The sequence below is a fragment of the Pseudopipra pipra genome, chromosome 19 (genome assembly GCF_036250125.1).
Source record: "Pseudopipra pipra isolate bDixPip1 chromosome 19, bDixPip1.hap1, whole genome shotgun sequence".
Lineage (NCBI taxonomy): Eukaryota > Metazoa > Chordata > Aves > Passeriformes > Pipridae > Pseudopipra > Pseudopipra pipra.
The window spans coordinates 7,285,689-7,309,694 of NC_087567.1; the positions used below are offsets into that span (position 1 = coordinate 7,285,689).

Sequence of the window (24,006 nt, forward strand, 5' to 3'; positions counted from 1 at the left end):
TTAAACAAGATGATACCCACAGTTTGGACTTAGGCTCAACATTAAACAAGATATAACTTTAAGGCAGCTTCCCTGAACTTCTGCCATAAGATAAAAAGCACCTTAGAGCCAAATACCTGCCTCAGCTTTTAAGCAAGCAAATAGACAAAGTTTCACAGGCGTGTTTCTAATCACCAATCTTGCTGTTTGCCGTGACTTTTCCAGCAGGAAGAGAAACTGTCCTTTCTAGTTCTTCTGTTTCCAATCCCTGAGGCTGGGTGTCTCTCAGTTTGGGCAACTGCCTTCACTAGGCAGTCTTGTTCAGATGTTTTCTTTATTACCAGGATGATCATCCCCTCTCAGATGCTGACAGAATCCCTCATTTTCATCTGCCCATTATTCACTGTACACATTCTGCTGGTTAAAATTAACACCAAGACTGGCTTCCACCTTGTCCTTTAACACTTTACATGCAAACCTGTCAGTTCTTCACATTAAGATACATTTACTCTTTTCAAAACAGCTTCAAGCTGACTACTAATCTTACAGTCCTTGACTTCATAGGCAGTAAAAACTTTTAAATGGTAATTGAGTCATCTTTTGATGAGCTGAAAGGGAGAGCAAACTATGATGTTGCCAAGAGCCTGCTGTTTGCTCAGCAGTAAAGTTTATAGAGTACTGCTTTATTCAGACAAATTATTAGGCTCAGTACAGGTGGTAGCTGGATGACACACAGTCATGATGTACAGAAAATCCATACCCATTATCTGGCAGCATCTTCCAGCCTTGAGATCTGTGAATTTACAGCTGCCTTTGGAGCTGTGGCCGACAGTGCCATTCAGCATGGAGCCTGTGCCACTGCCCTGTGCAGGGCATAAAAATCACAGAAAAGACTGTCAGGAGGATCTATTCCTCTTCTTTTTTTTTTTTTTTCTTTAACTATTAAAACTTCTGACAGACTGCAGATTTTTTTACAATTGCCATTAGAACTACAGATGGGGAAAAGGGACAGTTTTCTACGTGTCCCCTCCCTGCAAGCACCGTGTTCTCTTTTGTTCCAGTGAATTTCAAGAGCTTCTTATTCTGTTGGTTTTAAACTGAGTCTGTCTGGATCATTCATGAGTCAATAGTGCTGTATTTGCTGCCAGGTTTTTATCTCATTGACAAACAGAGCCACTGCTGAGAAACGTCCCGGTGCAGTCCATTCATAACTAAGTCCTGTGTTTCCATTTTGCAATACTACTTGCACTACCACTTTCCCATCATGTATTGTTTGCTGATTTTCTGGGTCAGTTTTTTATTTTGAATGTCACCAAAGTGCCTGAATCTCAGAAACTGATTTAGAAAGTGCTTCTCCTTCCTCTGTTAAATGGCTGAAAGCCCAAGTGCCTCTTTGTTAGGTTAAATCAGATTTTGTGTAGACACTGTATTTTTCCTTTAGATTGTCTTTATTTCTTATATTTTAAATAGAAGGCAAAAGGATAAAGAGGATTTCAACTTTATCAGCAGATTGAAATTATTTCTTTCCATGTGGATGTAGCTCATTTTATGCTCCTTTAAGAGAAACTTTTATCATCTGCAAGGCATTTTCAGTGCTGAATCCCTGAAAATCTGCCACCCTTATACAGGTTCTGATAATGATACCGGGCCAGGAAATACTTGTTTTCAACTTAGCATTCCGTTTTCTGCTGCTAAACCCCCTATTAAAAACATGATAAAGGAGAAATATTAACTGTAAGGAAACTCCAAACTGGGGAGGATCTGTTTAAATTAATGGAGTTGTGCTGAATTTATTAAAAAAATGAGGGTTTGATTCTCCACTGTTTTCTGTTTTTAAAACATATCCAACTTAGTCTTAACCTCTAATATTTTTGGATGAATTGCTAAATCCTCTGATGGCACATCTTGCTGAACATATAGCATAAATAGCATTCCTCCTTACGTAGTTCTTGACTGACCCAGTTTCTCTGTTGTTCTGAGAAATTCTGGCTGCTGTCTCTTGCTTTTATGTAGCTTTTATGTATTGTGCTGCATTCTGTAATCCTCACTTGTCCTCAAGAGACTCGATGCCAAGTACAGTGCTACAGTTCCCAGCAGAACGACACCACTCCCAATTCAGCCTCAACTGGTTTCACCTCGTGAATCGAGGAACTCAGTGGTGATTGATTTCCTTGGATTTCATGTATTCCAGCTGACAGGAAAAATGTCAGAAAGACAAACTAAAAAGTAGAGTCTATACAGGTAGAATCCAGTCCAGTGTGACTTGCACATGCCTTTCTGTCCCCCAAAATATGATTTAGAATTCTAAATTACTTTTCAACAAAATTTCCCTCAAACTCATGTAGTGGACTCCTGAAACTCTCGTGCCCTTGGCTGTACACAAACCCTGTAATTCTCTGACATCTTCCTTGCTTTTCTTGTGTTAAGATTAAAATGTATAAAAAAGCCACGCTCTTCCACATTTTTCTCTGTGATGTCATTTATCTCACTGTGATTCTTCTGACAGCTTGTAATGCTTCCAGAACTTGCATTTCAAAGCACTTTTCAAATCTCCTTTTGGATGCCGCGGTCTGGCCTCAGTTCACCCTTGGCTGAAACGTGGCCAAGGGTTTTGAGGAGCAGCAGAGATTTATTTCAGAGGAGTTAAAGGTGGAATAAGCAGCTTCAGGCTGCCTCCCTCCCATTTCAGCAGTTCTGGAAGGTTGGGCTTAGCTCTTCTGAAGGCTCCTGGATGAGGCTGGTCACAGGTGAATGTGATACAATGCCAAAGCATCATTTTCTCAGCTTCTGCTGAGGAGGGTTCATCAGCTTCTGGGAATCCAATCCCTCAGTGGCAGAAAGGAAAATACTTTGTAAACCTTCATTGTCCCTTCTCTCTTCCTGGAGAGGGAGAGAAAGCACAGGGAGTACTACCAGCAGGGAATGGCACAATCAGGGTGGTTCATGGGAACTGAGGGTTGAGCTCTGTGTTATGCCTACAACAGCACAACAGAAACGCTCTTCAGAACCAAAGCAGAAATTAATTTAGCACTTTTCTTTTTCAGACTAATAGAAATCCCACTGTGGCAATCTATGTATTAAAAAATTAAGGGTTTGGAAACACATGGAGGCACCATTTATACTTATTACTCAGCAACTTGGATGATCCTAAAGACGTCACCAAGAAAGGGATAAGAAATTTAACTTGTTCTACCATTGTGCACTAATTAAACTGTTTAGTGCAGAGATCAGCATAAATAAGGAATTAGCAAACAATGATGTGAGCAGAGGATGATTTGTAATTTCAGCACATTGATGCACTGGGCACAGATACTGTAATTTGACTGGCAGTGCTTTATTAAGTTTTGGCAGGATTTAAGCAGCCTGGGAGTGCTGCTATGGAGCTCAAGCACATTAATCCAAGCTCCAGCTCTCGTTAATACTGATGAGTGAAGGCAGTTAATTGAATTATGTATGAAGTACTGCTGATTAAATATTTCACTCCTTGCTATAGAATTAACTCTGCTTTATTAACAGCCACTGTTGTCTCTAATAGTGAATGTCAGAGGGACCTTTTCTCAGCCATCCACTTTCATTTTTTCTAACCATCTGCTCAGGTTGCTTATGTAGGTCCCCATCTATTCCTACTTGTACTGACCTTTGAAAGAAGTATTTTTGCTTTTCCCAAATGTTTGTGGGATACTGTAAAAACTTTATTCCCTTATAGAACATGTTTCAATGAAATGTTTCATTTAATTCTTCTCACTGACAATAGAAAGAGGTTCGACAGATTGCATAAGCACAGACTTCTGACTGATGCCATCTTAAGAATGAAATACAGCGTTAAAAGACAATTTGCATTTTGCTTTGTTGCTGATTTCTACTTCCACTTGTTATAATGGATATAAACCCTCTGTTAATGAGGGAAATAAAGGAAAATCCAGAGAGAGAATCTCAGGTTACAAAGAAATTGTAAAGCAGGGCTTTACAAAATAAATAAACCAATGTCCTTTCAGGAGCTCTACTGAACAAGCACAAGAATTACTGTCCTCACCAGCTGGCAGATGTTTACAATTAATCTCAAAGAGGAGACAGCTGAAAGAGACCTCAGTTATTTAGCTGTTCAAAGACAAACACCACAAAAGCTAATTAGGATAGTGGCAACGGTTTAGAAACAAGAACAACAAAAGCCTCAACATTCTCAGGACAGGAGGGTTACTCCTGCCCCAGGCTCTCAGAAAGCCAGGTCTCAGTTGTTATCCTTTGGTAAGATGTGTGATGAGCTGGCGAAACACAGTGAAATTACGTTCACTGGAGTTTGGTACTGACATGTATGAAAGAATGTGGAATGCAGTATGTGAAGTGTATAAAGTCACAAGCTTCTATTGTTAAAAATAATGATAAGCACTTTTAAAATGTGCCATGTTGGAGGTCTGACAAAAAGCTGCTCTGTTATTTTCAGGGCAGAGGATGCAGAGCCCTTTCAGGAGCAGCCTTGAAATATTCTAAGAATAAGCTTTCCAGTGATGGTTCTGTTCCTGGCCATATGTAAGAGGTTTTCAGTGAAATTAAACAAAACACGGTAGTAAACAAGTGACAGGATACAGAAAATATATTTAAACAGTAGCAGAGATCAAGGAGGATAAGTTTTAATACATATCAAAACACAGAAATACTGCATTTTCACTATTCCATGTTGCTTTGTAATCTCTTTATTTCATAAAGACAGCTGAGGAACAGTCCTTTCAGAGTGTCTTTGGAGAACACAAAGCCCAGAGCAAGTATCTTTGTATAGGTGTTTTGGGACTTCTGTTTTTTTTTCCATTGCTTATACTTCTGTGTCTCCAGGAAAACAATTTCTTATAATAAGTTGGTGCAATAACGTGAATTAGTAAAGGAAAACATTGTCTAATCAAAGTGAAGCAGATATTTCTTAACTCAAACTGCAATACCTTTAGTTAGGATTAGAGGGTACAGCAAGGCCTCCAATATTGCTTTGATGTGACCTTTCCCTTGGTATTCTTTTAATGATGATGTTCTAAACCAGATTTGCAAGTGTGCAAATACTGCATTTGAAACGCTGTTTCATGATACAATTGCAAGATAGGATTAATCTTGATTTTTCTTCTACTCAAATATGATGGTGCCATAGCCAGACTAAAATACAAATTTAGACATTCACCAGTAGGACAGTAGGAGGTCCCCCTCTGAAACCATTGGCTCTTTCTGTGTTTTGAAGGATGAGTTCAAGGAACTCAGAGCAAGGACCAAAGGCAAACACAGAAACTTGAGCTAGAAAACCATTTGTTCTTCAAGTTAGTAACTGAGTTACTATTTCGATATTTCGAGGAGAGAAAGGTTCCCTGAAGACAAAAGAAACTGGATGATGCAATAACTTACTTTGGAAAGTGGAATCCTTGTTATTTGGGGGTGAAGAGTTTAACACCAGGAACCACTGGCTAAGCCCATGTGACAGTGGGAGAAATGGATAGCACTGGAGGCTGGAAGAGTGCACGTCCGTGGAAGGTGCAGCTGGAATTGTGCACTGCCTATGAAAATATTGATTTCAGAGTCCCAGACTGAGGAACGGATGAGGAGGAGGCTGGTAGCCATCTGTGGAGGAAGCTTTGCTTGTTTCTCATGGGTTCCAAAGATCATGAAGTGCTGCTGAGGGTGCCAGCTGGCCTGCTGCCAGGAGGCTCCTCTGTTCCATCAAACAATCTCTGGGAAGCCTGCCCATGAAATCATAGCATGGATTCCAAAACAAGTACTGCTTGATATTTCTTCACTCTGAAAGCTGGAGAGAAGCAGATTTTCATTCTAAAGCTCAGACTTCCAGGGCCCCTCCTAACTGGTTGTGTGAGTCTCAGGAGACTTGCTGGCAGCAGAACTAGGAGTGTTTGCTTAGGACTTTTGCCTTTTCTCCAGTCTTTCTGGCTTGCCTTCATGAATACTTCCACATGGCCCATTCCAAAGTCTATGGCTGAGGAATATCTACTGATTTACACTGTCTTCCATATTCTTGAATCTCTTCAGTACTGTGAGGACAGGTGATGGATTCTCTTGTTACCTTTCTGTTCTCTCCATCAAATAGGATTTTATACAGTAGAGAAAAATGGAACCCTTTTCTTTCTTGTAGCAAGAACTGAATCTTGAGGCTCACTATCAATTTTTTACTCTTACAGTCACATTTAACAGGGCTGAATGGCAACACTACGCAGAGCTGAGAAACAAAAATGTATGTGAAAACCTCAAACATGCAGATTCTAGTCAGTGCTTTGGATTGACATACTTTGAGATGCTTTTATAACAAGGAAATCTTACTTCACTTTATTTATTTATTTATAATCAGTTTGAAAATGGAGATTAGAACAGAAGCTACATACCAGTTTTACAAGATTATACATGATGTGATGTGTACCTACAAAAAACAGGTTGTAATTTTTCCAATCCAATTTTGTTTTTATATCTTGTTACTATTGTTTTGGGTTTGGTAGAATCCAAAAGCAACTCCCCACACCCAGATTATTGCCCACACCCTTTATACTGGGGCAAATCTGAAGTAAAAATGGTGAGAAGAGGCTTAATCCCACAGACTTTAAGTTTAGAACAAGAAATACCTACAGAACACGGTGAACTCAGTACGTGATTCATTCATTTCCTGTTGAAGATGATTCCTAAAAGCTCAAGTATCTCCAGAAGGTCACTCCCACCTTCAGAAAACATACACAACAACTTATTTTTAGAGTTCTGTAGAAATGCCTTGCCCACACAGTAAATTGGACATATGTTCTTGGATTTAGCTGCCAGTTTTGTGGAAGTTAAAAAATTCTGGGCTCGCTGTTTTTACTAAATAAAATTCTCCATTTATTTCAGTCAAAGCAAAACCCATTTTTGCATTAAACCATTGCTCATGGACCTTGCACTCACAGCTAAGTCTGCTGTGGACATTCTTAGGCTTCATTGTGGGTTGCTGGTCCTCCTACAAGTCCATTCCTAACTTTAGACACAGCAGCTGGGAAGGATGTTGGATTGAGCCCATCCCAACTTGCATTGCTAAATCAGAGTGAAAGTGGTAACTCTCTGCCTTTCTGTTGCTATCCTTTGCCCAGCATGGATTTGTTGTTCCTCTATCCAAAACATCCTCTTCTTCCTTTGTTGATTGGCCCCAGTGCTCTCTACTGGGTACATTCTCACTGGGATATAAATGAGGGAATCAAATACCCAAACTCCTGTAATCTTCTGTCAAACTAATTACCTGCAGTGGATTCCATACTGGAAATATGTACAGAATTTCTCAAAGTTTTCAGCTGTAAAGCTGGGATGTATTTTTGCAGGTGAAGGTAGAATCAGGCTGGTTTGTTGTTTGGGGGTTCAATGATCCATGTTGTGTTTGAGATTTAAAATAAGCTCAAAGCCCCAATTCAACTATCAATGAAAATGTTGTTTTGGATACAGTACTTGGCAGTGTACAAGCTATTTTAAAATAATAATAAGAGTATTCCAAAGGTATATGAAGAAACTAGAGCTGTTCATTGCATACAGTCTGGTACCCAAGCGTGGTGAAACTACAAAACAGAAGAGAGTAAAAATTTTTGGGGAATAATAAGAAACAGAGTAAAAGTGCCAGAGACATTAGAAGTTTCCAAGATGACCCACCTTTTGCATCTAGAAATAAGACAACAGGTTTTCCTAATAAGTTTGGCTGACATTAATGTAGAATTAGATATTATTATTCCAATTTCCTGTGGCTTATTTCTAGAAACCTGATCCTTAAAAGCTCAAATTCTATCAGAAAAATATTCACAAAAAAAGCACAAGGTTAAAATCCATAAGAGAATGCATAAATGAGGTTACTGACTATTGAAAAGACATCTTGTGCATCCCAATGGTTGTTTCAGCTCTTAAAAGCAATTAAAAAATCCAACCTGAAATTATTTGTGCATCTTCATGCAAAGGCCTCAGCATTCCAGGAGCGCTTTATCCATCTCCACACACCATAAAAATCCACTAATTAAGTTCTGTCTTGTAGAATAATTTATATCTGCTGTTCTTCAACCGCTAGATCAATTTGTACCACACATGTATTATTTCCTAGTATTACATAGGGAATGCTGTAGATAAACGTTCTGTATATCAAACATTTGAATCTTAAATGTTAAAAACGTTAAAAACTTCTACAGATATAGGTGTATGCACACATAAATGTGTCTGTGAACCCCAACTGGAGAGCCATGTAGCAAAGAACATGGTTCTGAAAAAACCTGCTTGAAAAACAAAAAATCAGAAACCTATTATCAGGATGAGTAGAACAATTAATTTAAGGTGTTAGAGGCTGGTGAAATGTAATATTGTGATCATCCTCTCTGGTCTTTGGTGTTTTGGTTTGCACTACACAGTAGCTGGGTCTGTTAGGAGGTTTTGGTTGTTTTAGAAGAAGGAAATACAAGAAGCAGAATTTGATCCCTTATAAGTGCAATGCTTAAAGGCATTTCTGCTCCTTCTTTGGAGCAGGTGGGTTTGAGGAGCTCCCCAGGTGGCTGGAGGTCTCTGCTGAAGCAGTGGGGTTTTGGGGATGAAAAATCCAACTAAGCTCATGAAAAGGCTGAAGTTTGACCATTTCTGTTTAGCTTATAGTGCATCCAGATTCACAGTGAACAAATTTGGGCAGTAGCTGAGATAGCAAATGAGGAGATACAAATATATTTGGGATTATGTCCATTCATAATATGAAATTCTCTCTATATTTGGGGTTACATCTATTCATAATATGAAATTATATATTTAACAGTTACTTTCATGCAAATTATGGCAGGGAGAGAACAGAAATTCAAGTTGTACTGGGAGAAGATTACCCACAGCCACTTGGAGGTGAGGTGCAGTATCATCTTGGGTTTACTTAAAATATCTGTCACGAAGCGAAGAGGCAAGTTAGGGAGTGAAAACACATACCAAATTTAGAGATTCTCTGAATAAGGACACTTGAATCTGGTTCTATTTGTTAAACTTCTGCTGTAAAAGGAAAGCACTTCCCAAAAATATGATTTTCCTGCATATTTAACACTACAATATGCAGGACCCCTGTTGCAGCTCAAGACAGTTTTAGAAGTCACAACAGTAAAAACTTTCTCTCATAATCATAGAACATGTACTGGGCTGGCTTGTTTTTGACAGCAGACTCTGGCTCTAAAAGCAAATATGTCAAGCAACAGAATGGGCTATTTGGAGGAAAAGTGGAGCTCTCCTCTACTGACACAAAATAAGACAGAAGTTCTTGAGCCAATCCTTTTGCCTCTAGGACAGAAATGTTCACTGCCTCTCTCTACCCAAGGACAGAGAATGGCAGGGCTTCTGAAAACTATTCTGTCTATAAAAATCACACAGAATGCAAAGAAGAACCCAGTGCCCCCCTTCTGCAGCCCAGTCCACAGACAGGATGTTTGCAGACAGGTCATGTCAGAAGATTTAGTGCTCTGCTTCTCTCAGAGGCAAATGTGACACAGAGGATGGGACTGTGCAGTTTAATACACTTTGGGAAATGTGACTGTAGGTGTGTGGTTAGTAAGCAAAAATACATCTTTACAGCAACACTTGTGAAAATATTTTCTTATTAAAGCCAGCTGATGTTGTTCCAGCAGCTTTTGTATTTAAGAGCCTGCATCCAAGAATCCCCCCTTCCCCAATTATGAACAGCAAGCTCCACAAAACTCCCCCTGTAAATATATGGTCCAGCAACACTGTTATGTACTGAGTAGCTGAAGGTGTCTTCAGGTACATTATGCATGAAAACCAATGCAAACTCCTGTTGCAGAACAAGGTCAAGCAGGAAATCGAAAATTAAATGCCACTATCTCAGTAACAGCTTCCTGAAGGGCCCATTAGGAACAGAGTACCAGAAATCTTCCCAGAAGCAGGCAAGAAACAAGAACATCTTTCATTTGAACCCATTTCTTCTGCCTATTCTGCTTTAAAGTAATTTAACTTTCTCTGAATTTTCATTTAAGGGCTTGGGAGGTGGGGGGGTTTAACTAATACTTCAGGTATTTACTCCACTTTCAACCCCTAAGAGAATAGAGGATACTCTTCCAGGCACTAAAGTTCTTCTTTAAAGATGATTTAAGTACTTTGGAACTCTACAGACAGAATTATGATGGTCTTCAGGCACTAAATGATACAGTAGGTGCCTCCTGGGATCTTCTCATCTTCTTGCCTAAGCAAGTTGGATGCCCAGCTCCCAGAGCCTTTGGGGAGAAACTGTGTGTCTGAGGTACTTCCCTACTTTTCCTTGGCCAGTCGTTTGCATTTTAAAGCACTTAAATGCAGTTTGTAGATGTGGCCATCAATCTTAAAAAGCCACTGGGACTTAGACTGCTAAACCAGCTCTGAGAGTGGAAACTATTAGAAAAAAATATTCTGCATTTCAGACTGGACTTTCTAAATCAAGAGGTGCTGTTTAGGAACCTGAGGAACTTTCTTTTTCTTATGTATTTCATAATATTCACATTCTGGAGCTCCTCCGTGTCTTTTATCTTTACAATCTAATGGTATTTTAGGCAGAGTTTTAATGCAAAAAATATGCAAATGTGAAGTGCTTGTTATAATTAATGGACACAAACAAACATGAATACTCATGACTTGATATAAGAAGCTGGGAGAATTTCTGTTCTCTTCTACAGCTATTACTTGGAGCTCTGTATCATTCCTTAAGTGTGTAACTGTGCCTGCCCAAATGTACTATTTGTACTGAGAGAAGGCTGTGAAAAGAGTAGGTAGAGAATTAGCAACAAAGGATAAGACAGAAACCTGAGCATCATTAGCACAGGAGAAGAGTTTTACATCTTTTAATTCAATGCAATTTTTGCCACTTTAGTTAGGACTTGTCCTTTGGTCCCCTCCAGAATTCCACTGTGGTTGCACTGAGAGGTGTAGGAATTGAGTCATATCTCTGCACACAACTTTTAACTCATGTCACCTCTCAACAAATACAAAATTTCCATTTTCATCTTTTTCTTCCTCTTCATTAATTTTTTTAACTAAGCTAGCCATAAGAGCTGCATGAAAAATAATGTAAAATTAGTTGAGATTAAGTGTTTAAAATTCTATCTATAAAGGAATTTTCTCTGGACAGTGTTCTTAGCTGAGAAGCTAAATCCAAGCTCTTCACAGTGAAAATGATGTGACTGTGGTCCTGAGACAGAGCCTGTTCAAGTCAAGTGGAAGGACTTCCATTGGTTTCAGAGGCTCTGGGTGAAGGCACCGTCTTCTTACTACTGTACTCTCTAAAACTAAAATGCAGCAAGTCCTGCCACACAGCAATAAGCCCATAAACATAAAATTACAATGAGCAATAAAATCTTGAGAGACTAGTTACACTATTACTTTAATTTATACTCCTGTTAACCAATTTTAAATGCACATTAAAATACCAAGTAATTCTGAAGATGTCAGTGTGTGGATAATAGAGCCTGCCAAGGCCATGCAATGTAAGTGTTTTAGCCATATCCTATTAGACTTCAGTCATTTATTCTTTCTTTATTTTAAGAAAGCCTAATTTAAGCCTAGGAAGAAAAGCCATTTGAAGATGCCCAACTGCTGGATAGGAAAAGCAAAATGGAATCAGAATTCCCTCCTGGAAAATGGCCTGACATGCACCAGTGACAGTGTTCTGTAGGCACAGCCTGTGTAGCCCAGTTTGAAAATACAGAAAGGTTGACTACATAATCTGATGTGTTCTCTCCTATGTCATCTGCTGTGTTCTGAGTCATACAGAACAGCTAAATCCTGCAGTTCTAAATTGGGAGTAAAGCTGGGAATTAGCCATCCCTCCCAGCTGCATGTTGTAGAGGGGCAGCTGGCCCGTGATACGGCTTTAAATGCATCTGACTGAGATTTGGAGGAGCAGCTCCTCTCAGAGCTGAGCATCTCCTTCATCCTGTACCTGCTTAGTGCTGTGGCAACACCAGCATGATCCCAGTACAAAGGTTTATTTCTTCCATGCAGCCCCTCTCCTCCTTGAGCAACAAAGGATATGGTATTAAAATGTGATTTCCTCAAAAAGCACATAATTAATGTAATTGCAGTGTATACACCCTTGAAAAGAGATGGAGGCTGCACTACACAGCTGTGTAAATAAGTAATTTCGCTGCACTTAAAGATGTTGGAAAGAGATGGTTTTAAATAAAACCATTGTAAAAGGAATGTAATCTTGTAAATATTGATTTTTTTATTTTTTTTTTAAGAATCAGCTTCTGATGGCCTTTATTCAAGGGATATAGCACTTGTCTCAGCAAGCAAATCCCACTGTTTTCAGTGTGACCTATTTTCAGACAAAAGTAATAACCTAGGATTTTCCAAACTGGCAGCAGCTTGCTTTTGTAGGGACTACTTCAGCCAGACTTGCTTCCTAATTATTCCAGTGTAGGAACAAAGTATTGCCTGGATTTCAGAGACATTACTAAACCCAACTTGACCCAGGTATTTCTTATAAGCAAGGAGGAAAAAATCCCTGATTGAAATGTCACTGTTTCACTGCAAGTGCTTTCAGCCTTTGGGTTTGTTCTTGAACTGAAGCAGTGGCCCTGCAGTTGGCTGTCACTTGGCCTGCACACCCTCCTTCCTTCCTCACTTCTGAGCTTGTCACACGGTGTGAGATGGTGCCAAAATGCCACTGCAGATACCCACGGGACGTTGCTCAGCTCTGTTAATGCGAGCCCCTGCCGTGGAAGATGTGGTGATGCTCGTGGAGGAGGTGCCAAGCCCACAGTGCCCACCCTGTGCCCGCTGCTGCTCCTCTGCTGGGGCAGCTGCACCCCTGCATTTCAGTCAGCCAAAAGACAGGGGTTTCTCCAAAAGGTTTGCAGGAACATCTTGTTTCATTTCTAATCAAGTGGCACTGGGCAGACCAGCCTGATGACACAAATATCTGAACTGCTTGCTTAATTCTCTCCCAGCCTCCACACTGCTGCCTTGAACTCACCTTATGCATCTTTCTATACCTACACCTCATTTAATATTTGTAAAATGACCTCTCTGTGTAAAGACCTTCAATCTTCACCCAAACCCCCATAACTGAAGCTCAGAGATATTAAACACACAGGAAAAATAAATTAGGAGGAAAAGGTCCTAAAGAACAGCCTCTGTGTTGGGGTTCATCTATCAGCTATGTGTCAAGTGAACAACTTCCAGTGTGACCTGGTGATTTTGTGCTCCATCCTCCAGTGTTTTCCCTTCTGCCCAGGCTCTGGAAGGCTGCAGGCTGTGCTCTTGTCTACATGCACATGTGAATTACAGCAGTGCCATTTGCTCTGCTGTAGTTAACGACCTGTCAGCTTTCCCATTATGATGTTATGCTGTTATTTTCAGGGTTTATGTCCTGCCTATAAAGTTGGTGACTTCTCGGTCTGGAAACACTAATGCATTTTTTTGTACATTTTATAAATATAAAATGAAAAAGCGGCCTAATATAAAACCACTCTCTATTCAGAAAGCGAAAAGGTGACGATTTTAAGTTATAATTTCAGTAGTAGAAAAAAAACACCCAATCAATAACATTCAGGAAGGTTCCTTTTTTGGGCAGAGTCATTCCCCATAATGTGATTTACAGCTTGGCAGGGGCAGCAGGTACCCGGAAATGCATTAAGCAGGTGACTGTATTTTATTGTGAGTTCCTTTGTTAGAGCTTGTAAATCTTTCAGTGACCACAAATAGCATGTGCCCAGAAATACCGTGGTGGGGGTGATGTTATATGATAGCTGTATTTTAATCCCTGTAAGTAACAGCAGTAAAACTTCTCCAAATAATAATTCCAGGTGCTCGTAGGCAGAGGTGGTAAATGATGAGCATGGATTTTGCTCCCAGGTATGTTCAGTGGATTCATGGGTCAGTGAATTCACAACTGACCTTTTTAGAGAGGTGTTATAAGAGGAAATTTTCACTGAGTACAAATGAGTGGTTTCAGACTATCAAGTCTCTGTCAGTCCCCTAATTGAGGAGTTTAAGTAATCCTACACATCCACAGATGAAATAAAGTCAGGTTAGCAGGTTACTGAATAAATAGTATGATCAAACAGTCCTCTGATTCCTTATGTACAAGTTAAGTCACAGCAGCCTATGAGTACTTGCACACCACAGGATGTATTTACCTTTAGGTAAGAGTCTCATTTCCTTTTCTTTTTGACCTCTTTATTAGGCAGGGGACAGGGTTTGACAGGGAAGTTTTTTGTAAGGAACAGTAAAGCTTTCAGTGACAAGAAACAACAAGCAGAGTTACTCTGTGTACTGTGCACAGAACAGTGGTGTGGTCTTAGTTCACAGGAGATTATTTTAAACACAGATGAGGGTGTAGCTGTGGTGACCATACTCTTCCCTGTAGGAAGTGGCAATTCTACACTAAATTGTACTAATGAGATGTATGAATTAACAACTGCAAATGTATTTATATAAGGTCCTCACTGGTGCTGAGTCTATCACAGGAATAATCTTCCTGAAGTCACTGATATCCTGATGTGAACAGTCTCAGTGAAATGGGAGGTGGATTCCCACCTGACAATTGCAAATTGTAATTGTAGTACTCTTAAAATATAATTCTCTTCATCAAAGCATTTTACAAGAGTAATTTTTTTAAGTGGGATAATGACAGGAGGAGCAGTGAGGCAACATCTTAGCACCACTCATCATCCCTATTTCCATGCTGTAGTGCAATCCCTTCCAGTTCTGTCTCATCCCACACTGATTTATGGGAGAAGTACTTAAGCAAGCATAGGCTGAAGCATTGTAACCCTTCTCTGATTAAGTCCAATTACACACCAGTGGGGAAGAACCTCATTACCACAGAAAAATACTATTCCTTACTATTCTCAGTGACTTCTTTCTCCACAGGACACTAACTTATTTTACACTGTACCATGAAAATCCATGTAGGAAGGGGTTTTTAATGTAGGAAGTAGTGAGCTACTGTCCTGTACAAAAACATGTGCACACACACACACAAAGACTTCTGCTAAAACATAATTAATAGCCAAAGCTCCAGCCCTTGCTTGCAGGCTTTTCACTTTTAATAGACTTAAAGTGGACTTGGATAACATTAAAAAAATAAACTGCATTAAATTTGCAGAAAGAGCAGTTACTTTACCAACAGTAACTACAGGTCTTCAAGATTCTGTAATGATTGGAGACTCCACAGTATGTGAGACAGATATTTTTGGATACTGCACCCTGTTCCCCTGTTTGAGGACATAAATGCCCAAATGGTATTAAATCTCTTAAACTTCCTTCCATGCAGGTTGAGGTAGTGCCACCTGCTACAACTGTTTCAAAAATTACTGGTACTTAATTGTTATTTGTGCTTATAACCCATACTTAGTGTATGTGCTTATAACCCATACTTAGTGATGTGAGCAGCATCCACTTCAGGACAGTGGGAAGGAGGGTTTTCAACTTCATCAAGAAGTACCTGGAATGCTGCTATCCCTAAAACGGGTGTCTAACCTAGCAGGAAAGTGTGAGGAATAATAATTGAGAAGGATCTGCAGATTCCTGCCTTGAAGATCTCCTTTATTAACACATTCCTGAAGCAGAAGAGGGACACTGTTTGTGTCGTAGGGGGTGGAACCTGCAGGTCCTGGACAGGTGGTAACACAGCAAGGAACAACCTGCCATTCAGTGTGTTGGTTATAAAGGGAAGGCTTGACCTTTGCAGTGCCTGGTGTGGCTGGAAACAGGCAGGGAGACAACTTGAATCATTGGGTCACGTTGGGATAATGAGGCAAAGTCTGAGATATATCTGTTACACGCAACTTTTCTTCCGTGGATACTAATGATAACCTAGGAGGAAAAACTATATCTAAGAAAGATAATTGGGCTGTTAAAAGAAAAGGGATCCGAGACCATGTTAGCAAAGAACTGTGGTACAACCACAAGTTTGTCAAGGTTTAAAGTTTTACGTTTTCAGAGTGCTTTACTGCAGTTAGTTCACACTGCTGGCCCTCTAAAATTTTGTTTTTTTCATGGAAGGAGCCAAGGCAGCTTAGAGGGAAAAACAGTATTCAGAGATCTGTTTGGGAAATGGTTAAGACAGTAACTTCCTCTATTGAAAAGACTTGTGAAAAGGATTGTGCAGATGGGTGTTCAAAGGAATGAAAGGACCCAGAAACAGAAAGTTTTTGAGTTTTGTGACAGTAACAAAAGCACCTGTGAAGGGTGACCCTCAGTCCTGAGCTCCTTGCCAGTGAGGGGGCTGTGGGAACCAAATCACAGAGCCACCAGGTGCTGTGGCAGGGAGAAAGTCCATGTTGAATTATATTTAACTTCCATGTAAAAACATACCAAAAAATCTAGTTTCCTTTCTAATTACATGATATGAAAACTACCAATTTTTGCAGAATCACCAAAGGAAGTAAGAAACCAAGAAAATATTTGTTACAAAATATATTTCCTTCAAGCTATCTTTAACTGACAACCAGAGCTGAAATATATATACTAATCTAAGTTCAAATCAATAAGTGAATGATTTCCAGAATCTATGCTCTATCACCCTGAAGAAATGAGCTGTTCCAATATACTGCTTTCTAAAAGAAAAACTGCTATTATTGTTCCAATAAATAATTATATATGGCTGGTTAATTCTTCAGAGTCAGCACCAGACTGTATGATTTTGAAGAGTGTGTGCAGACAGTTTAAAACACTGCTGCAGCTCAGACAGCACCACTGTTTTCACTGACAAGCAGAATGCACCAGATGGTGAGTGATGCTGCAGCCTCCTGAAGTCCCAAAATAAGACTAGAAAAAATTTTATAGTTAGTAGAAAAACGAGCAGTGCAGGAGTAGCAATCAGCAGGTTTGTGTTGTAATATTCAGGCAGTCTCAGTGTATGAAACAGAGCCCTCTGTGACTGCAGGATGGCATAAACTGAGAGCTGAAGGGTGTGGGTTTGAAGTTTTGCATCTCTCAGTCTCAAGCCGTGGACAAACAGTTCATGGTTCTTACCGTGACCCGCCCGTCAAAGGTTATTTTTGGACAAGTACATAAAGAAATGTGTAGTTTAAAAGGAAATCTCAAAGCTGCAATAGAAACAAATCTTGAAGCTCACACGGGAGAAACCAGGGACACTTGAGCTGCCTCTGTGGGGCGTAACAAGAGCACATGGTGATAGCAGGAAGTTTAAAAGGAGGTTTTGGTGCTCATGATCAAGTTTGGCAATTGTTTCAGACCTCCTTTTTCTTGTAAATCATTACCAAATTCATTCATCTCCTCCTTGGAGGGAATTTCTCTGTGCTTCCCAATCACTGCCCATGTCTCCCTCCAGTCAGTGTAGCTTTGCCAGCTGGTCTGTGTTAGGGCATAATCCCATCCATGTGATCCTTGTAAAGGGCAGGAACAGCATCACCAAACTCCAACAGTCTTTCCCCCTTTTATACTAAAATGAGTTGTGAAAGGAACCATGAACAGGGGATTTCTCATCTCAGAATCTCAGGGGAACAGGTGGCCTTTGATGTGGTGATCTGTAACCAATAATGAATCATAGTGGATGTAGATTTTTATTTGGGATTAGAGATGTTTTACAACCTTGATTATAAGGAAGGAGAAGAACATCTGCCCCTTCAGCAATGTTCACTCGCTATTTGATGGACTTCCTCCTCTCAGCTGAGCACTAACACTTTGTAAAGTAACTTTAGTCTTGGAGTAATTCAGGGAGGGTCCTGAAGAGAGAGTAATCTTCCCTGGGAAAGAAACACTTACACCCTCTTACTCACACATAGTCCAAAATTTCTGCAACAGGATGGAGTTTTGGCAAGTGAATTCCATGCTCACAAATTAGATTTAACCACCTTTATATTTTATGCCTAGCAAAGCCCACTTTCATAATGCTATGAAAAAACAGGAACAGTATGAAAAGAATCAATACAATCAGACACATGAGAGTAAAGTATCAAAGGTTCTGCACATCTGTTTGAAGTACCAGAAATGGTACAGAATAGTTTGAAATGTGATTGTCTTGGCCACCCTGCAATTGCTTGCACTACTTCAGTGACACAACATGGTCACAGTCACAGCACTACTCAGCCAAACAAAAGATAAGAAAAAGATTATTTAAATGTATTTTAACCCATCATGAACTACTTTGATATTCCGTACCAAAAAAAGTCTATGTAGTGAAAGTTTGTAATAATATAAATTATTTGATTATTATGCAAATCACTATGTATAAAGGAAAGTATTTCTTCTTCATCCTTGAACACTCCCTGAAGTTTAATTTGGAACCTAATTTGCATTTGATTAACATTTTAAAGCACTACTTACTTTCTACTTTGTTTGCCTACATGATTTAAACCATAAGAGCAGTTCTTTGCTTAGAGAGAAGGTGAGAGATGGGAGGGTGGTTTATGCTTGAGTAGCACACACAGATCCAGCCTTGATGCACCTTCCTTCCTGCACTTGATGACTCTGCACCTCTTGCAAAGCTGGGCACCAAGACAGACCTGAGCCAGTTCCTGTAGTGAGAGAACCTGCCAGTTCCCACTTCTGCCTCCTCTGTTGAGCAGCACAAGCAGGGAAGTTGGGAAAGATGGTGTGAGGGGTCTTCTACCTCATCTCTGCCTGCATCCTCTCCTGCCTGTAGATACACATCAGTGATTGCAAGTGTTTACAGTAGGAAAAAACCCCGTGTCCAGACAAATATTAGTGGTTTAAAATAATTTTTTTCTAAAATCTATCCCAGAATATAGGGAGCCTGGAATTTTGGGAATGTAGTGAAATATGGTTTGATTTCATGAACTGCTCAATGACAAATTTCCACAGGATCTGGAGCACTTTTTAGGACTTGACTTAAATGCATCCAAAACAGATTATTAAGCAGAAAAACTTATGAATGGCATATTCTAACCTGGGCATATTGTGCTACTCTCCTGAATGCATTCTTACACAGCTATACATGAAAGGAGTGATAGTTCAAAGGGAGACACTGACTTTGCTTTGAAGAAGGCAAAAAGTATTCACCCAGCGGAAGCTGTGATAGACAAACTCCAGCATCTCCTCCTGCTGTGTTTCACAACGCTATTGCCCCCAATTAATCATCTCTGTGCTTGTGGGGGCTCCCCCAAGCAGCTCAAGAGCTGTATTCACGTCAATCATATCAGCTTAGATGGCAGTTTTGAGCTTCAGTGACAGACTCTTGGACAAACACTCCCTTTTAATATCTTTGGGGGTGTTAACTTCCAGCTCTGGGTCAGGACAAACAGCTGTGGAAAGAAAACATCTTAGCAGATGGCTGTAGCTGTTTGCTTCAGTGCACATCAGTCAGCAACTTCAGCAGTAGCTCCTGAGCCTGCCTGCAGCTCTCACCTCTCAGGTGCTAATTAGCATCTCAGGCGAGATCTGATATGTGGCTGCTACCAGGATGGGTAAACTTAATATGCACTAACATCTCCTTTGTGATGTGTTAGTCTGAGAGCAGAACCATAAATGCAGCCTTGAAATGCTTTAAATATGGTTTTCAAAGGCTCCAAAATCTAGGTGCTGCTGGGGAAAAAAAAAAAAAAAAAAAGAGAGTTGTTTGTTTTGTAAAATCTCATGCGATGTCTCTCTTCCGCTGAGGGTTACAGGCTGCAGAGCTGAGTCTGAAAGAAAGGGAGCAGCCTGAAAGAAAGGTGTCCCCAAATTACCCTTGCTTTCATGGCTTCTTCAGGGTGCTGTTTCTGACTGTCCTTCTGCACCAGTTCTTGAGGATGTGTGCCAGGTTAGTCCAATATTCCACTCATGGGGTGTTCTCAGAAAGGAGATGTCCCTCCACACCAGCCTAAAAGATTTTCTTTCTTGGAAGCTTGAGTCATGACTGTTCCCTCCTTAATCTTCTAAGGGTGTTCCCAAGCCCAAATTTCTCACAGTATTAAGACTAGAATACCACAACTACTATTACCTGATCACATACATTTCCTTACATCCTGAAAATAACTTTAAGCTTAGGTCTGTTCAGCAAATATTTTTTTTCTCATTCATTTTCTCCTGGGCATCTGCCTGAGTCATGCAAATTGGGAAGGCTGAAGTATCTTGAAAGCAGGTGATTGTATTCTCCAGGTTTCTTCCCCTGCTGCCAGCATTAGGAACTAAACATGCACAACAACACACTGGAGTGTCGCTGACAGCCCAAACCAATCTCAAGGAAATCTGAAAAGCTACTTTATGCTACACCAATATGTAATTAAGCTCCAGGCCTGTAGATGTTGATTTTCATACGTGCTTTTCACAGGCATTTCAGTGCCAGAAACTTGTGGGATTTGTACTAATGTTCCTACCAGGACATTCAGCATTTTGATTGTCAGATTCTTAGAGTTCTCACAACAGTGAAAATAGCTGATAATAGATCAAATCTACAGGTCTTTAGGAATAGCTTACACAATAGCCAAGATCATGTGGCAATTTTTATGGTGCATTCATGACAGAACTTGGAGCACTACTTTACAATCCAAGAGACAGCTAATATACATAAATTAATGCATATTCACCTCTATTGCACTGAAAACATACTGAACAGAATCCTTTTAGCTGCCTCTTTGTTATTTATCATTTACTAAATCTCACTGAAGCCAAGTTATGATTTTTCTTCACTCACTGTTTCTTGTTTCCAAAACAAAAAGCAGTGAAACTTGCATGCTGGGCTCATTTTCAATTGGGTTCCTGTCCTCATGTACTCCTAAATTTGCAGAAATGTGATTATCTAGAAGTGCTGAATCAGATAAGTTAATCCAGTTAACAGTACTGCTTTTCAGTCAACCCTTTCCTATTCACCAAGTAGCATCACTTGAGTTTTACTGAGAGAAACCAGGAATGTCATCAAGCTGATTCCTTTCCTGGAAAACAGCCACAGTCTTTGGATGATGTATTGACAGAAACTAGTCTATTCTTCACTATAATGTGGTGTTGAGTCCTTGTGAACTTCAAATCTTTGCAATGAATAAAACAAACCAAACCAAAAAAACCTTCCCCAAATCCAAATATATTAATTCTGGTGAAAAAAAAAATTCGATAAAGACTAAAGTTTTTAAATTACACTTACCTGGAACAAAGCTTCCTTGGACCACCTCCTTGTAAGCCCACCAGCCTTCATGGATTTTTGGTGAATTTTGTTGAGCTAGAAAGAAATAATCAAAGAAACCATAAAATTAAGGCAAAACATAGGACTTAATTAGCCAAACTTTGGAAACTCTAGTCAGGGTACCATCTTCTAAGGAAGAGTCATTCCTCAAGTTCCTAAGTGATTTTTATTCAATTTACGGAATCATGCAAAGCATCTGTATCCTAGAGAACCTTGTCCCTGTTTCTCATGCAGTAAATCACACTCTGCTTTTGAAGAATTGATCACTAAACTTAACAATTCAAGTAGAAAATGAGGATTTATAGCACTATTGATGGTTTCTATGCCACCTAGAATTTCAACATGGGATAAAAATGCAGAGAAAAAGGGGTGGGCTCAGTAGTCAATACCTGAGTCCAAGGTGTGGATTGAAAAGCAGTTTCTCCCTTTCCTCTCCCAAGTTCTCCAATAATGTCTCACTTTGAGGGGGAAGAAGTGGCAGAGTGAACCACAGGCAACAACAGCTGTGTCTGTAACTGCTTCTGCTTTGAGTTCCAAAGCCAGATCAGAAAGGCACAGCCAGACCAGAAAGGCACAGCTTCCCAAATCCTGGCTCGTGCTGCCATGCTGAGGCAGGAATATGTTTTTTCCATCTTTCCTGTCTGCAGTGGAGCCCCTGTTACTGATCCCCCCCCATGGCCACCCTGCTGCTGGTCCATGTGTGGGACAGGCAGCTCTTCTACACTTGTGTTTGACAGCACAGGGCAGCAGCACAAGAAAAGGCTGCTCTGATCGATGCTCTGAAGGCTGTAGCAATAAAAAGGCCAAGCTCTGGATAAGGTTTGCCCCTGATGAGACAGTTGCCTGAAGGACTTCTCTAAATTCCTGAAAAGCCAAGAGCAGAAAGGTCTTGATTGGTCTAATAAAGTCATTACTTCTCTTTGTCTTGAAGGGAATTGGAACCGGAGCAAATTCTGTGGTCAAAATGTAAAATCTCCATTAGCTGGAAATATTTTCAAAGGGCACACAGACACACAGCAAGATAAATGTGCAGTTATCTCCATAAGAGCAGGGCTGATATGCAAATATGTTCTGCCTTCACTCATATTTTGCTTGATATGTTCCTATTTAGAGCAACTCTCACTGAGATACAGAAAGCTCAGTTACCTTGTGCACCATTAAATTAAATTCTGGGTTGATCTTCTTTTTAAGACACTTTCAGCCTCTTGCAGTAGGCCCAAGAATTTCTTAACATAAAAATGCAGCCACCGAAGATGCTGGATTTAGCAGCTTTCTGCTGCAGTTTCATTTCTAAATCACATATTATTTACAAAAGACACAATTACCCTGGGAAAAGTTCCAGCAAAATAATAAAAATTGTTGTTGTCATTAAAAATTATAACGAGGATGTGAAATTCAGGCTAAAAAGGATACAAGACGAGGACCATTACATACTGTTCTATCAGTTACAAAACAGTGTTTATGATTTAAATGACTGTAAACTGCAGAAACAAAAGTCAAGCTGAAGTTAATTAAACATCCTGACAGAAAGACCAACACTGCTTTACCAAAATCCAAACACACCAGTGGAATGGGATATGTGTGGATGCAGATTTGCCCTTGATGCTTGTTCCATGAACTGAGTGGTGCCATGTTAAACTGAAGGGACTGTTCCTCTGTGTACTCTTTATGGTTTGCAGATGATGTTTGCTTCCTTATTTTAGTTTTTATAATATTGCCTGGAGAACTCAAACTGTGCATGGCTTTGTTGTGCTGGACTACACTCCATAAACATTTGGAAAATGGCAAATCCCAGACCACAATCAAAATATCTGAGCAGAACATTATTCATATCCAGTCTGAACTGCAATTTTTTTGATCTCAGCACTTACTTTTATGCCTCTATCCTGTGCAACAGAAGTCCTCAAAGATTTTGGGATGCTCCAGCAATGGGAGAGGATACTAATAAGTGAGTCCATCAAAGCACAGCCATAATTCTTCTACTTAAAACATCCCAGGAAGTTACATGGCATTAAAGTGCAGCTAAAGCTGGTTCAGCCTACCAGAGGCAGATGCATTTTAAAAGTGGGTGAAAAAAGTATATATATAGATAAAAGCAAGTTAAGACTTAGAGTAGGACGGGTATTTTCAAATGCAATAGCTTACTGTCAGCATTCATTGAGGCATATACAGTTGAAAAATACATTGCTTTTTCCCTCTCTGTGGCTAATCTAAATGATACATTCCAAGTCCAGAAGAAAAGTATAATCCATTATTCAAAGTTTAAATTAAACCAAAATCAAAAGACTCTGGCTCTGCAGCTCTGCTTCAGTGTGTTACCCCAATACTTAGTAAAGCTAATTCCAAAAGGAATAGCAGGAAAAATAAGACTTTTTGGACAATTTTTTAAAATCTGCTGCATTAGTATGGAACAGACTCCATGAGATGAGCAAGAAAATTAGATTATCAAAGCTTTGTACTAAGTAATTGGATGTCTGTGCAGTTGCTTCAGCTATCAGACAAGAGCATGACCTGGCATCACTCTGCACATTCCACAGATATCAGATCCTTATCTCTTCAATTCATGTGAAAATGAAACACAAGAAGTACAATAAGCAAAGTAAGATGTTGTACCCCAGCCATGTCTAAAGTAGAGCAGAAGCAGTGCTGGCAGTACTGCTGATTTACAGAAAACAGGCCACTGAAGAAATCAAGAGGCAAAGCAGGTGGTGGTTGTGTGGGAGCAGCCAGGGAGACAATCCCCAGTGCCCTGCTCTTTCTTGAACCCTGAAACCTCAATGTTTTATACCAGTTCAGGCAAAACATCCTATAAAGTAGTGCAGGGAGTGACTGAACACAGATTTCCACTCTGCTGTGCATGTGAAATCCAGCTTGGTGCCAGAGATTTACTCTGATGGAGCCTACAGGGACTTTACTTAGAAAGGGAAAAGATTTAGAAAGCTCTCATTTCTCTGAATGCA

The 24,006-nt window shown here is 39.9% G+C and overlaps 1 protein-coding gene across 2 annotated transcripts in view; it reads right to left on the reverse strand.

The window, feature by feature from the left end:
• The window catches only part of CA10 (carbonic anhydrase 10), a 186,957-nt gene that overhangs the window by 129,099 nt on the left and 33,852 nt on the right, over positions 1-24,006 (reverse strand). Inside the window, exon 3 of one of the 2 annotated variants that reach the window (XM_064676013.1) lies at positions 21,008-21,082. In XM_064676013.1, the coding sequence (XP_064532083.1) occupies positions 21,008-21,082 (75 nt within the window). Of the gene's footprint in view, positions 1-6,582; positions 6,632-21,007; positions 21,083-24,006 lie in introns of those variants that run through there. The other variant, XM_064676014.1, reaches the window with a different exon arrangement.